Consider the following 13,653-nt stretch of genomic DNA (forward strand, 5'->3'; position numbering starts at 1 on the left):
TTTCTCACACGTGCTTTTCAATGCTATTGTGAAGCTGAGAGAGGCAAAGCAGGAACTGATGACTTCAGCTGGAGTAATTCAGCATACGTGTCAGATTTGCAGCCTTTCTCCAGGAATCTGGAGTTGTCTTTAACCTTCACATTTTCAATGTCCTTTGCTTTACATTCTTCAAGATTATGATGCTTTCTTTATTTTCCTATAAAGAGTGTATTTCTTCTCATCCATGCTATGAAGCTTCCTCATGGTAATTCTTTGTGCATGGAGGAGAGGAGTACTTAGACAGGCATCACTGTCCAGAAGCAGCACTGTGTGATCTGGATAAACTTGTGACACTGTGACTGCCATGGCCCACTCTTTTAGGCTTTATTATTTTATACTGTGATCTCTACTGTGATGTCCTGGCATAGCTTAACAGAGGAGTTATGCACAGCCAGCTCCACTCCTGTCCTTTGAAGGAAGGAAATGCAAATTCCCTCTGATCCATCCCTCCTTTATGTTTGCTTTTCTTCTTACCCCCCTTTGTAGAAGAACCTGCGGCCTTTGCAGATGGGATCTTGGTTGCTTTCTGCCTGTGCTGTTATTAAGGTAATACTGTCCCTGCTCCGGTGGCTGAGAGGTGACTGCAGGCTATGGGGCACAGTGGGTATGACTGGGACACGAGGTGCTTGCCACCTGCATCCTGCAGCGATGCTTGGAGTGCTCAGGGATCAGCATAACACAGCAGTGGGGAATTCTGAGCACAGTCCTTTTTCCTGTGCTTCATGTCTGGACTGCAGCGTTCTGAAACTGTTCTTATAACATATTTAGTTTTGCATTTTTGTATAATCAAGCATAAATACCAAAGCCCTCCTGCTGTGTACATGTTGAAGATACCAAGGAACAGGTGCTTTTCTGAATGATTAGTTAGTGTACTGATTCTAGAAGACTGGCCCTATATCGTTATGATACATTGCTTATGGCATCTGCCTTCTACACAGAATTTTGTGCACGGTCTGATGTAACTATTTATTAAAAGATTACTAGGGCATCCGCGCTTTTACATGCAGAGGCAGTGCTAACATTTTGAACCTTGGTGCTCTGAGGGTGGGGATTTTCAGGGCTGGTTATGTACCTCTTTGCTTTCTGTTTTCACAGGGCTGCCTCACAGTAGAACATGAGCAGGTAATGCACAAGGAGTATTGCTGGGAACCATGTCGGACGAGTCAATCTCAGGGAGTGATCCGGACCTGGACCCGGACTTGGAGCAGGAGGATATGGAAGAGGAGGAGGAGGAAGATGAGGAGGCGATGGAGGAGGACAATGATGGGGATGATGAGGAGGACTTACTTGATGAAAGTGGTAAGTGGATGGGGTTGTGAATCTATGCATGCTTCTGTTACATAAAGCTGGTGTTGCTAATTTTGGTGAGTAACATCGGGGTAGGTAGTGCAAGGGTTAGGATTTGTCTAGGGTTTGGTAAAAGGAAGTGCATATGTGAGTAGTTAGTTTAAATTGGGATTTAATGTAGGTAAAAATTGGACTTCTGGCCCAGACAATCTTCTAACAAGCCACCAGCATAGCCTATGAGGCAGTTAGAATTTTTAAAATGGCTATGTGTTGTAAGGAAGTAATTATCTAAAGAAACAGATATGTCAATTTACATTTCCCTGTATTATTAAAAAGATCTAGGAAAATTAAATATATTTATACCACTGCTTTTTGCCCACAAGTAAACAATCTAATGAATATTCTTGGCAGTTGTCCCATCTTTATCAATAGGGAGCTGTTCTTTTCTGACAGCTGCAGAGTTTCTTCATAATATGAAAAATATGGCAGTGCTGACAAAGTTGTCACTTTCTGTGCTCACATAGTTATAACTGTCCCAGTATCCTCTTCATTTAGGACCAGTATAGCTGTTGGTGGACCTCTGCTCTGGAAAGTATGTTTTAAGCAAGATTAGGTTCCGGTTCATGACCTGATCTCAGAAGTGTTGGTTGGCAGGGCATGTAGCAGTGCATGGCAGGTAGGAATTTCATGTGCCGTCTTTGCCTCCAGCTCCTTGTGTCATTAAACCATGACCCAACCCTATAGGGATGCCAGTGTATGTTTGATGATCAATTTTCAGTTATTTCAATTGTGATTTAAATTCAGAGTGTACAGATATTTTAATGTACCACTGAGAATAGAGCTCCTTTTTTTAGCACAGAATGTGTTAAATACAGGTACTACTGTCTTGTCCCAGTTCTGAAAATATACTTGGTTTTTAAGTACTTTGTCCTCCACTCTTCTTATTCCTTCTTGCTACTTGAAGATGCTCTTGTGATGTAAAATGTTTAGAAAAGGTTCATACAAATGAATTTTATTCTTCTGTTTTTTGTTGCAAGATGACTTTCTCCTGATAAATCAGCAATGGAAGTGTTAATTCCGGTAAGAAACAAGGTGGTTGCAGGGCTGCAGATGGCTCAGTGGCTGGCAGTGACCTTGTCATTTCATTCACAGGAGCTTGCACCCAGCAGAGCCTGAAGAGCCATGACATTTTAGAAAAACTTATATTAGCAGACGAGTGGCTCCATTTAGTGTCCACTGGAACACTAGATACCATGCTTATATTTTATATTCCTTCAGTGACTGATAAAAACAACGTGGGAAATAATGAGGAGTAAAAGGAATTTGCACACTGATCATGTGAAGTGTTTTTGTAATTATTTATTAGGTAAAGGAGGAAACTACCGAATGGAATCTGAGCAAAACTGGATTGCCTCCAAGATTTTAGATTGTTTCAGCTTTAGTTCTGCCTGACAGACTATTAGGATGCTGTTATCTGGCCTATGAAGTATAGGTAACTTCAAACTTAAGAGGATCACTTTGTGGACGTGGTAATAAAGAGCATGGCCTAGTGACAGGACTTGGTAGGTCAGGTTGGTGGTTGGACTTCGTGATCTTGAAGGTCTTTCACAACCTAAGTGATTCTGTGATTGTTTTATTTTGTCCATCTGTAGTCCTCTTTTTGTAGCTGACCCTTATTCATCAGAATCCTCCTGGGAGCTGTTATGTATACTCCCAAGCAGGAAGGAAGTGCTCTAATGTTTATACCGTGAAGCTTGAAAAATTAATAATTTCTGTTAAAACTTTGTTCTTCCATTCCCAACAGTGCTGTTCTTCTTCCTGGTGTTGTGGTCAACCTGAAGACGTTAAGTGAGGGATCCTGTGGGAATCCTTCCCCTGTGGATAGCACTTAACACATTGCTATCAGTAAAAGTTTTAAAAGATTAATAGTCTTTCCCAGTTATTTCCTTGAAAGGGCACCAGGCTGCATATATGTCTTCCCCAAACTGGAAATCATTATTTGTTTTAAGTAGTAGTGATGGCAACAATTATACAACTAATAATTTTACAGTTTGCTTGCAAAATAGTGACTGCATAGTGAGCTTTGCATGTTTTGATGGTTACTTGGAATACTTGCTAACCCTGGCTGTTTCTGGTAGTATCACACACCTGTTGATGGCAGATGGTCTCAGGTTTGGCAGTGACTTGTTTTGCATGTTTAACCCATTCTGATCTTTTTGATACGTGCTCTATGTGGAATTAGCACAGTAATTTTGGTTTCAGAATTGTCTTTGATTTCTCTTCATTCTTGTAATTCAGAGTGCCATCTTTGATTCTGGCAAAGTTTTTTGTACTTCTACTCAGAGAACCTCAAGTTTTGTTTGCAGTCAGTATGGACTGTCCTGTACATAGATGGTTCAAGACTTGAACGGTGCAAACTTAGTCTTCATAGAATCACAGAATTGCCTGGATTGAAAAGGACCTTGAAATCATAGCTCAAAGCTTTCCTGAGGAAAAATTGGAGAGTTTGAATGAATCTTATTGTAATGTTCTTGTTTTTTTCCTCTTTCTGAATTATCCTCGAACTGTTCTGTAAATCATTACCCCTTAACTCATACATATTGCTGTCATTCTGCTATTAATAGTGATCACAAGTTGCTTCTCTTGCTTCAGAGAATATGGGTTAAACACTTTTTTTTTAATCGTGACTCAAAGGTAAAATTGTTAAGAGCTGATCATTTCAGATGCCTAAAAGGTGCCTTAAATGCAGACATTCAGATGCCATTCTCACAACATTGCTCATGTTTGCATTGCAAGGTGTGTGGTAAAGCACACAGGGATTGAAATTGGCACTTTTGGAGTATAGCAATGGACAATTTTCAGTGTCGTGCTATTACTGCAATTCTTACTATACAGATGTACCAGATCAAGCAGCACCAAATAATAGCATACTAGATGCTCCAACTGGGATATTACAGTATCCACACCATTGTCTCACACCTTGTCTCCTGCCCTGCATTGCCCACTGTCCCTGTCCCATCTCCTCTTCCTTTCCCCAGGCGTGGGGATGTGCTAACTCTGTGACACCTGCATTTGACCAACAGAGGGCAGGAGGAGGTGGAGACAGTCTGTGCTCCTTTCCACCTCAGAAGAATCACCTCTACCTTTCTTGCTGAAGGGCTGGTGCAAGGTGAGCTGCTGTGCCTAGGGATGTGAAGAGGGGAATGAAGTGAAGACAGTTGGTGCTGATACAGAGTGCACCCCACCCTCTTTGTAGGGTGAAGGCACTGGCATCAAGAGTCTCCTTTTCAGAGGAGACCGGAGGGACTGTATCCACATGGAAGGCTGGTGAAGGGGAAAGAAAGACCCTGTTCCTCATCCAAGCCCCTTAAAACCACTCAGTTCTGCCTGTCACGTTTGATAATGTCATGCCAGCTTAAGTAGAATTACCTCTTATTTGTAGAGTGTGCTCCAGAATGCCTTTCTGTGGCTGCTTTCTGTTTGAACTTGAGTGTGCCTCTTGGTATTCATGGTTTTGAGTTTCCCAAGGTACCAAAGCAGGAGTACTTTACTTTAGAGACAGCCACTGGTGAGGCGGTTTTGTAAAGGTCTTTGCTTTCCTTGGGCTCCTGCTAGAGAAATGCCTTTTTGGTTAAAAGGGTGCTGCCATGTTTGGAATTTCTGCTTGGTAGTTGAGGAGTAAAAACATCAATGCGAAATTATAGCAAAAATGGATATTATTGAGTGTGATGTTCCTTTGTGGCACTCTGTAGCTCGTAGTCACGCTGCATGCAGGAAGGGGTACAATTGCATTGCAGGTGGAATGGATCTGTAGATAGCTAGATAATTTCCTTCTCTCCCCTGGGGGAAGGAATTGGTAGTTATCAGCACGCTTGCTAGAATAAACAGAATATTCTCCCCGTTCTGGTGAATGGATTGCATTTTTTATTTTTGAACATTTTAATTTTTTTTATTTTTGATTTTTTTTGTTATTTTGGTTCTTTTTTTGTTATTTTTTGTTATTGGGGGGGGTTGTTTGTTTGTTTTTGTAATTTTTTGTTATTTTATTTTATTTTATTATTATTATTTATTTAAATGTTTTTTGAACATTTGAAATTTTATCGGAATGATCGTTGAATTCATCCTTGAGTTGTGTGTTTTGGGTGATAGCGTTACTCATGTGCTTCTGTCCCATGACTTGTCTCATCTTTTCTTCTCCCCAAAAAGGAGGTGAAACAAAACAAAACTGATGTCTGGGGGAGGCCCGTGGTGAACATGTGGGATTTGGTAACAGGGAATGACTTTGGTATAAATGTGTTCACTCAGCAGGATCTCCTGCTTGTTTACCTGAGGTTCTGCTTATCACCTGAAGTTGAGATCATGCTATACTGACCCATATGAAACAGGCAAAGGGCATATGTGGGAGTGTTTCCTGAATAGTATGTTGCTAAATGATATCCCTTTTTGTGCATCATTTTATATCCAAATTTTTAAAGGCCCATACTGCTGGAAAAAGAATAGTAAAAAAGAAAAAAGGTGCTACAACTAGAAAGTTGTATTGCATACCTGCAATTTTCCATTAATTGGATGGTATTTTTATATGAGCAAATGGAGACAAGTACCATCAACCTGAATTATTCTTGTTCTTTACTTCTGAACAGCATGTTCTGCTGGGAAACACTGGTTCCCTTCCAACCTAAACCGTTCTGTGATCTGGAAGATTACTTTAAGGAATTTAATTTTAAACCCTGCTCCATTGTGTGTCCGTATGCCAGTGATGGGTACCCATAAGTATGAATCCCATCGTCTAATCAGCAGATTACTAGTTGGGTATGAGGGGAGTGATGACTGACATTGTTCCACAGTTTTCCTTCTTGACAGACTTTCCTATCTCAGTTATTTCACTTTGGTTACCCCTGACTGGATGCAGCTCCCTCTGGAGTCTGCCCACAGCTATTTCTGTTCTGGGGTGACCAAACCTCAGCAGCAACATTGCTGCCTCCGCAATGGCCATGAAACCAGCAGTGTGTGCTTTGTTTGTAAACAACCAGGGAGATTTCAGTGCTGGTAGTGACTGCTTGTAGGCTGTGTGCCAAACTAATGGTTGGATGCATAGCAGGGGGTGTGCGGTACCAGAGGGGTACAGGAGTAATCACTGTGTAAAACAGTAGACTTGTGAACTAATATCCTGCATACTGGTGTGGTTCTGAACCTTATGGAATTGTTATCAGAAACTGCATTACCTTATCAGTGGTCCTTGTGGATGAGAACGTTTGAATGTTTCATCATAAGGGTGTAGCCCGTGGAGCAGCCCCATAGCAGCACATGTGCCTCTGGCTGCAGGTGCTTGACATATTTCTCTGCTGATTTGCTGTAACTAAGAAGCTGTGCTTTATTATTATTTTTTTCTTTAATATTTTCTCACTCCCTGGAAGGGGCAGGAGCATCTCTAAGGTTGCTTTGTGTCTGCTAAGTGTGCACTCTCTGCCTGTGCAAGCCTTACTTTTGAGAGTTAGGTTAATTTCCTAAGAGCCAGAAAGTTAGGAACTGGCTGTCCTCTATGCTTCCACAATCCAGCTAAATAGAACACAAAAGATGTAATTGATATCAAAGGTGAAAAGAGGCTGGATACTGCCATTTGCAGTTTTAGCAATCTCAGCTATTGAGTAATGCAGAGAGGTTATGCTGAAACCACAGGGAATGTTGCCTGTCCCAGGAAGGCAAAGTTCCACTGGCTTCTCTGGGAACTTTGCTTCTTTGGGAACAGGGTTCCTGTTGCAGCCTGTCCCCCAGCCCTGCGAGCTCTCAGCCAGGAGGAAGGGTGCTCAGCACAGAGCCTCATGCCAGATGCTGCCTCTCCCCCATCTCCTCTGCTCGCCCTTGGCTCGGGAAGCACAGGAGGAAGGTGCTCGTGTCTTCTTGTCCTCTTGCAGGCTCTCTGACGGCAGCTTGTTTTTGGAGAGGGTGGCACAGAGTCTGTCAACGTCAGAACGTTGCATAACCCTCTGGAGTGACTTCGCTGCTTTAAAAAGAGGTGATGACGCCAGAGCCCGGCATCCTTGTGACCCGCCGGCTGCGCGCCGGTGGCTGATCCCGTGAAATGATGCGCTGCTAGAACTCAGCATGCTCCCCTCACTTTTCTTTTGCCTTCCCTTGGAGCTATTGCATATGCAGGAACACGAAATAGAAACGCTTGTGTGCCCACGTCTGTGGCTTTGCACTACGTCTGTGGATATTTTTTACCGCTCACCACATGCTGAGTGCTCTTAAAGCTGCGCCAGCATGGGAGTTAGCACTAGGGCATGGGGTGTGGGTGAGCAGACAGTTATTAGCTGAGCAAGGAGTTACTGCAAGTCTTCCTCGTGCAGCAAGCGTGTCCTGCTGCTCCCTGCTTTTCTGATAGGCTTGGCAGGATTCGAGGTTTGTGTTTCATTGGCCACAAACCTGCTGTTTACTTTCTTACAGGGGTGGCAGAAGATCTCCCAAGAGCGACAACACACTCTTGGTATCAGTCAGTCTTCGTATCTTTTCCCTGTGTATGTTTTCAGTGATCAACTTTGTACTGCACTTAGTCATTGCTGAGAGATACCGTGCTCCATCTGCAACTTCTGAAACCATGATGAAATCGCAAGGAAGCTAATTAGCAAATTTGTTCTGCGGTATTTTCCCTCTTGAACAAGGAAGGAGTGGCAGAGTTGCTTTGCCAAGGTCACGGCATGAAGCCACACTGAAAATCCTCTGCCTTGCGTTTTATGTAATGCTCACTTTACTTTCAGTTGTACCAGGCAGGGTGGAAAACTTCTTTGTTCTGCATTGGAGTTTAAGCTATGCAAGGGGTCACTTTCATTTTATTTTGTTTTTCAATTTGTCTGGCATTGCCCTGCTTTTAATGACTGGCTAAATAGAACTTGTGTAACTGTCTCTTGCTCAAATTTCTGTTTTTGACCAAGAAGTGGCAGCAGATTTGGAAGGAGAGGGAACTGTTTTAATTAACTGACATCTGTTCTTCAGATTCTGAAACAAAGCATCCCGTTGCAATTATTAGCTTGATTTTATTTTGCTGCTCTAGGCTTTGTGGAAGCCCTCAGTAGTGAACTCCCACGAGCGTCCGCTTCATTGGTCAGCTCAGAGTTTTTCAGTGCAGTACTCAGCAGCTCGTGCTACACATGTTGAAAATGTCTTATTCATGTTTTCTTTAGCTCGCAGTTCAGTAGGTGAGCAGAGAAAAAACTCTTAAGTAGGAGTACAAAGGCATCGTTCTCACTTGCAAAAACCCAAATAGGAATGATGCAGCAGAAAGCTGCAAGGGAAAACCTTTTGGCAATGGGTGAACAAACTTCTGGTCTAATCAAATTTTGCAGTTAAAACAGCTGTAAGGTAATCTTTATGTGTGTAAAATATTTAATTAAACTATTGGAAGTAATTTTGAAGTGACACTTGTGTACTTTTAGTTGGGATTCATGTTAACATTGGGCTTAAGTGGAAGTGGAATGAAGGTGTACAAAATCGACCCGTGACAGTGTGCAGTGTCATCTGTAGCAGCAGCAGTGTAGGAAGAGATGTGAATCAGTTTCTTGAGTGCAAGTGGAAGATAGAAATGCTGGGGTTGTATCTCAGTGGGCAGTCAAAAGCACGTGAATCAAAAGCCTTGATTCACAGGGTGATCGGAATCTGTGATTTAAATCCCTTGAGTTGTCAGACAAGATGTTACACTTCTCATAGCTTCTTTGCTTCAGTACATTTAAACACTCTTTGAATACTTGGGACTAAGGTCTGATGCAGTACATGTTTTGTCACAGCATTTGTGGAATGCACAGCTTCACCGCTTCATGTAATTGATGATTATGTATTTCACTCCTAAACAGATGCCTCCTATTTCAGTCTAAAACTCATTATATTGATGTTTTCCATCATAGCCTCAAAAGATTCAGTGGGTTTTTTTTATAAAGTGCAACATACAGTGGGAATGGTGGGAAGGCACACTCAGGGCTAATTGTGCCCTGCAAATTCTGCTAGGTTGTTTCCTTATCGACTGAGCTTTCTTTCCTAACCCTTTCGCTGCTCTGCGAGTGCTCTGCAGCAGGCAGGGCTGTAGGAGTTACCGATTCAGTGAGGCTCTTGTGCCTGTTGTTGAGCAAACAGGTTCAAACTGCTCAGGTTTGCTTGCGCCGGTTACTTGGAAGCCAGCAGGCATAGTGCAAGCAGTTCACAGAGCTGCAGATACGGAGATCGCTGTCAGAGCCAGTGGGCTGCACTCTGGTTCACCCCAGCCCCCCTGCCCCCTCTTGGTGCTGTGCAGCAGGGAAGCACAGCAGCTATCCACCCCTCCAGCCCATGCCCAGCCCGTCCTGTTGTCTGTTGGGATTCCCCTTGTGCGGGGCCCCGCCGGAGCCCTACGGTTATGTAAGGATTTTTATTTTATTCCCAGGCTCGATCCCTGCCACTAGTTGAACTGGATCGCGGGCTGCGTGAATGGGACCTGATCCCAGCAGCGCGCAGCCCTGCCACGCCAGCCCAGCGAGAGGAGTGAGCCATCCCCGCGCTCACCCACCACACCTCCCTGCTGCCCTCCAGCCCTCCAACCCCCCTTTTCCCAGGCTCATCCCACAGCCAGGTGGGCAGCCGTGCCCAGCACAGCAGCAGCTCCCCGGGGCAGGGCTGTGTTGCCTGACACTCAGCCGGGGAGGAGACGGTGACAGTTTTTATTTAGGCTGAACATGAGGCGTATTTAACCAGTTATATAACAGTGACCCCGCTCCGCCTCAGCTGAGTTCAGGGAGGATGTCTGCACGCTGAGTCCCAGCACGCTGGCTCACTGAGTTCACGTACTGGGAGCTATTTACCAAAGTTATTTTCAGAAACCTTAAGTGCAGGTTTCCCCGCCTGTACCCTGGACTGCTTTATCAGGAGGTATTTCCCACTCGCCAGCTGAGCAGCCAGTGAGAGTGGATCTGGTGCTGCGGGCAGAGATAAGGAGTTGTTGGGAGTGCCTGGAAACTTTCATACAGAAGACCCCGAGCGCAGAATAGCCGCGGGCAGCAGTCAGCACGCCGGGCAGCATGTTGCTCCTGGATGAGTCGCAGCAGTTCCCAGGTAGGACCCAGGGGTTTGGTTTCCTTCTGCTTTCCTTGCACTCACGCTTTCCTAAGAACACCCTTTCTGTGTGCTGGGAGCTGCAATTTCCTAACTCCAAGGCAGTGGTGGAAACAGTTGAATTTTCAGAGTCTTGTAGTGCTTGTTGCTTTGCTGGAGGGGATGTGAGAAGGAAACTCTTTCCTTGTGCTTTTACTTCTGAAGACTGAAGTGATGTGACATGCTGGGTCTGACTGTTGCTGTTCCTGTTGTTGTCATGTCATAACGCTGCAAAAGTAGCACTTAGTGGGAGAGGAGGCAGTTGTTGATTATCAGTATTGTTTCAAATCAGCATAGTCTCCCCCACCCCTCAGCTTAGTCTGTGCTTTCCTCAGCAGCCCGCTTGTTTGGAGCTCTCAGAGCCCCCATAAAGTGCTTGGTACCTTGCTGGCCAGGCAGCAGCTGGGCACTGGGCAGAGCTGGAGTGCCCACCCCACATCCCCTCCTTGACGCCAGTGGGCTAAGGGCTGCTTGGAATTTTTTCCTCCCTCCCATCTAGTGGAAGATGCTGGTGAGACCATCACACCAGTGCACAGTTTGGGGACAGCTGCCCCTTAGTATGGTTGCTGTATATCAGAAGAAAAAACTTCAAATTTGAAGAACTTTCTAAATGCGTAATGTAACGTGTTACTGTGAGGTCAGGTCCTTGCAGAAGCCAGGCTCCTTCCACCTTGCTCGTGGGGAGATGCTTTCCAAGTTCTCAGAGGGCTGCTCAGTGGTTACCGGGATCCACAGCCCCATTTGTTGTACAAGTCCGGGGCACTGTGGTCTTCAAGAGGAGTTTTTATAGAAATAAACTGTGCAGTGTTTGTTGTCCAGTTGTGGAGAGCTGTGGATCCTTGCAAGAAAGTGCATCTTCTCCTTCTTTCTCATCTATCTGGTCATGGTGGCAGGACAAAGAAGCCAGTTCTGGGAGAGTGTCAGGTGAGAAGAAGAAAGGAATTACGCTGCAAAGAGTGTTTGGATAAATGAGAAATCTGGGTGAGACAAGTGGCTTATATAACTCAGTCTAGATAATAGGTATAAAAAGAGAAGAAGAGGGTGTGGGGGGGGAGGATGCTCTTGGAAGTGAGGTTGTAGGTCATATGAATGGAGGAAGAACACAGGGTTAGAGGCCCTCCAGATTTTTTGGGGGTGGAGGGATATTTGGGGTCATTTGTGCAGATATAAGAGAGCTCTGTAGTGCAGCACTGCACCCGTCAAGTTAGAATGTCTGGGGTGAGGTGTGTCACAGCATGCTGCCACTGAGGAAGGCATCTGTTTGAGGGAGCGCTGTAACCGATGGGGAATGACTGTGCTGGGGCTGGTGGCTCTTGCTTAAGAAAAGCCCTGTCCCTTTCACATGGACCCATGACCTCCTTTCTAACCTGAGGAAGAGCTGTGATGTGAGCAGCCCGAGGGCAGGACCGACGCTTGCTGTCTTCAGGCTGTAATGAGCTTTCACGTGCTTTGGATAGGGGTGTCCTTGTAACGCTGTGTTGAGTGCCCCAAACAACTTGGCAGCTCTTTGTCAGACGGCTGTAGCAGCACACAAAGCAGCACTGGCATTCTGAAAGGAAGAGCCAGAAACAGCTTGTTCTTTCAGTGATGCTGTTTCATCCTGCTCTGATTAGCTTTCTCCAGCGCTCGGTCACAGCTCTGGCTGCGCTGGGTGGGAGAGGTGCCAGAGGAATGCGGTGGCACACAGGCTCAAACTCAGCAATTTGCATTTTTCTCCCAAGTGATGCCTCCCTCATTAAATGAAGTCCGTAAAAATTCCTCCGAAACTACCTTAGGAACCGAAGCAGAACAGGGAAGTGGAGCTGAAGTTCTCTTAACAGTATGAAAAAAAATCAAAAATCCCACCAGTAACTTTTGCTTTTCAAGTACGAAATCACATTTCAGGAGAGAAAGCGAAGCACGCGGGTAGCGAGGGATGCTTTGCGCCGGGATGATTACCCACGCAGCTCCTTTGAGTTAGGAGTAGCAGATGCTTCTCCCCACGTGCTGAATGAAGCCATGGTGAGGGCTTGGGGCAAAGATGAAAGTTCAGCTGGTGCTCACTGTTTGTTTGCTGTTTCAGTGGCCTTGGTGGCATGTGGCAGCAGGAATCCCCTCTGTATTGTTTCTCCTTGCTCTGAGGGTACCCTGGCATAAAGCTAAGGCCACAACTCCCAGCTACCTAGTGTAAACTAATGCTTATGTAATCATTGCATAATGCAGAGTGCCTGCTCCCTCGCTCGTCCTCTTTTCTTAGTCCCTGAAATTTGTGCCTAAGCAGAGGAATGGCAGCAGCTGGCCGGACCCACTGTGCTGGGAACACACTGAGCCCTCGTTTGCATCTATTTTCTGAATTTGTGTGTGAGTGCTGGGGGGCAGAAATCAGCTTTGCTACCTAACTGAGTGTTTATCGACCTTAATAGGGAAAAAAAACCAACAAAAAACACTGTTCTTTTTCAAAGTTTGGAACTGTTATGAAAACAAGCGAGGTCTGAGGGTGAAATCCGGTTCCTTGTGGTTTGGATGCCTTTGGTTATTTCTTCTGAATGTGGCTGGCAAAGCTCTATCCTGGGTTACTAGTTAACTAGGCTAACCAGGGCGGGGAGGGCCAGCCCCTCCTGCACGCAGCTTGCTGAATGCTTTCCAGCTCCGGACACACTTCCCGACTGCGGCACGGTAGGTTTATGTAACTCATACCCAGAGTAAAGGACAAATGCAGCCCAGCCCTGGTGCACCGCTGCGTGGTGGGTGCGTTTCCTGGCTTTGTTTCCCTGCTCCTCTGCTGAGAAAGGGAGAGGGCTTGCAAGGAGAGGGCACTTTTAGGTAGGAGTTCTCCTGGGCAAAGTAGCTTGGGCTACTTTTGGAGGAGAGATGTGGGGCAGTGCCCTGCACTCTTCCAGAACTATGGAAACGTCCCCTGGAGCTCTGCATCCCTGCTGGGGCTGCTACCTGTGCCCTGCCGGCGTTGTGTAAGTGCTCCTGGGGCTTTATGTAACCCGTCCACAGCCGGTACGCGGGCCTGGTTCTGCTTGCATAATCCCTGGGTTAGAAGATATATTGTCTGTCACCAAAGTTGGCTGCCAGAGGTTCCAGCCTGCCTCGCAGCACTCTCAGCTGCTTGCTCTCCCTCTGGTTTTCAGGTAGCTTCTTCTTTTCTCCTGCCCTTCACTTCTGCTGCCTGTGGACTCCTTCAGGCCAGGAAAGTTTTACTGTGCAGCATAACCTCGTGGTAACCAA

General features: G+C 45.5%; 1 protein-coding gene across 2 annotated transcripts in view; it reads left to right on the forward strand.

Moving 5' to 3' along the window:
• Positions 1-1,121: 1,121 nt before the first annotated feature.
• The window catches only part of RAD54L2 (RAD54 like 2), a 38,544-nt gene continuing 26,012 nt past the window's right edge, over positions 1,122-13,653 (forward strand). For both annotated transcript variants that reach the window (XM_065749632.1, XM_065749631.1), the window contains exon 1: positions 1,122-1,338. In XM_065749632.1, coding sequence (XP_065605704.1) covers positions 1,191-1,338 — 148 coding nt within the window. In that variant the 5' untranslated portion in view covers positions 1,122-1,190. The remainder of the gene's footprint in view (positions 1,339-13,653) is intronic.

Source organism: Cyrtonyx montezumae, unplaced genomic scaffold, assembly GCF_038088225.1.
Source record: "Cyrtonyx montezumae isolate F1298 unplaced genomic scaffold, pur_monq_1.0 scaffold_6, whole genome shotgun sequence".
Classification (NCBI taxonomy): Eukaryota; Metazoa; Chordata; class Aves; order Galliformes; family Odontophoridae; genus Cyrtonyx; species Cyrtonyx montezumae.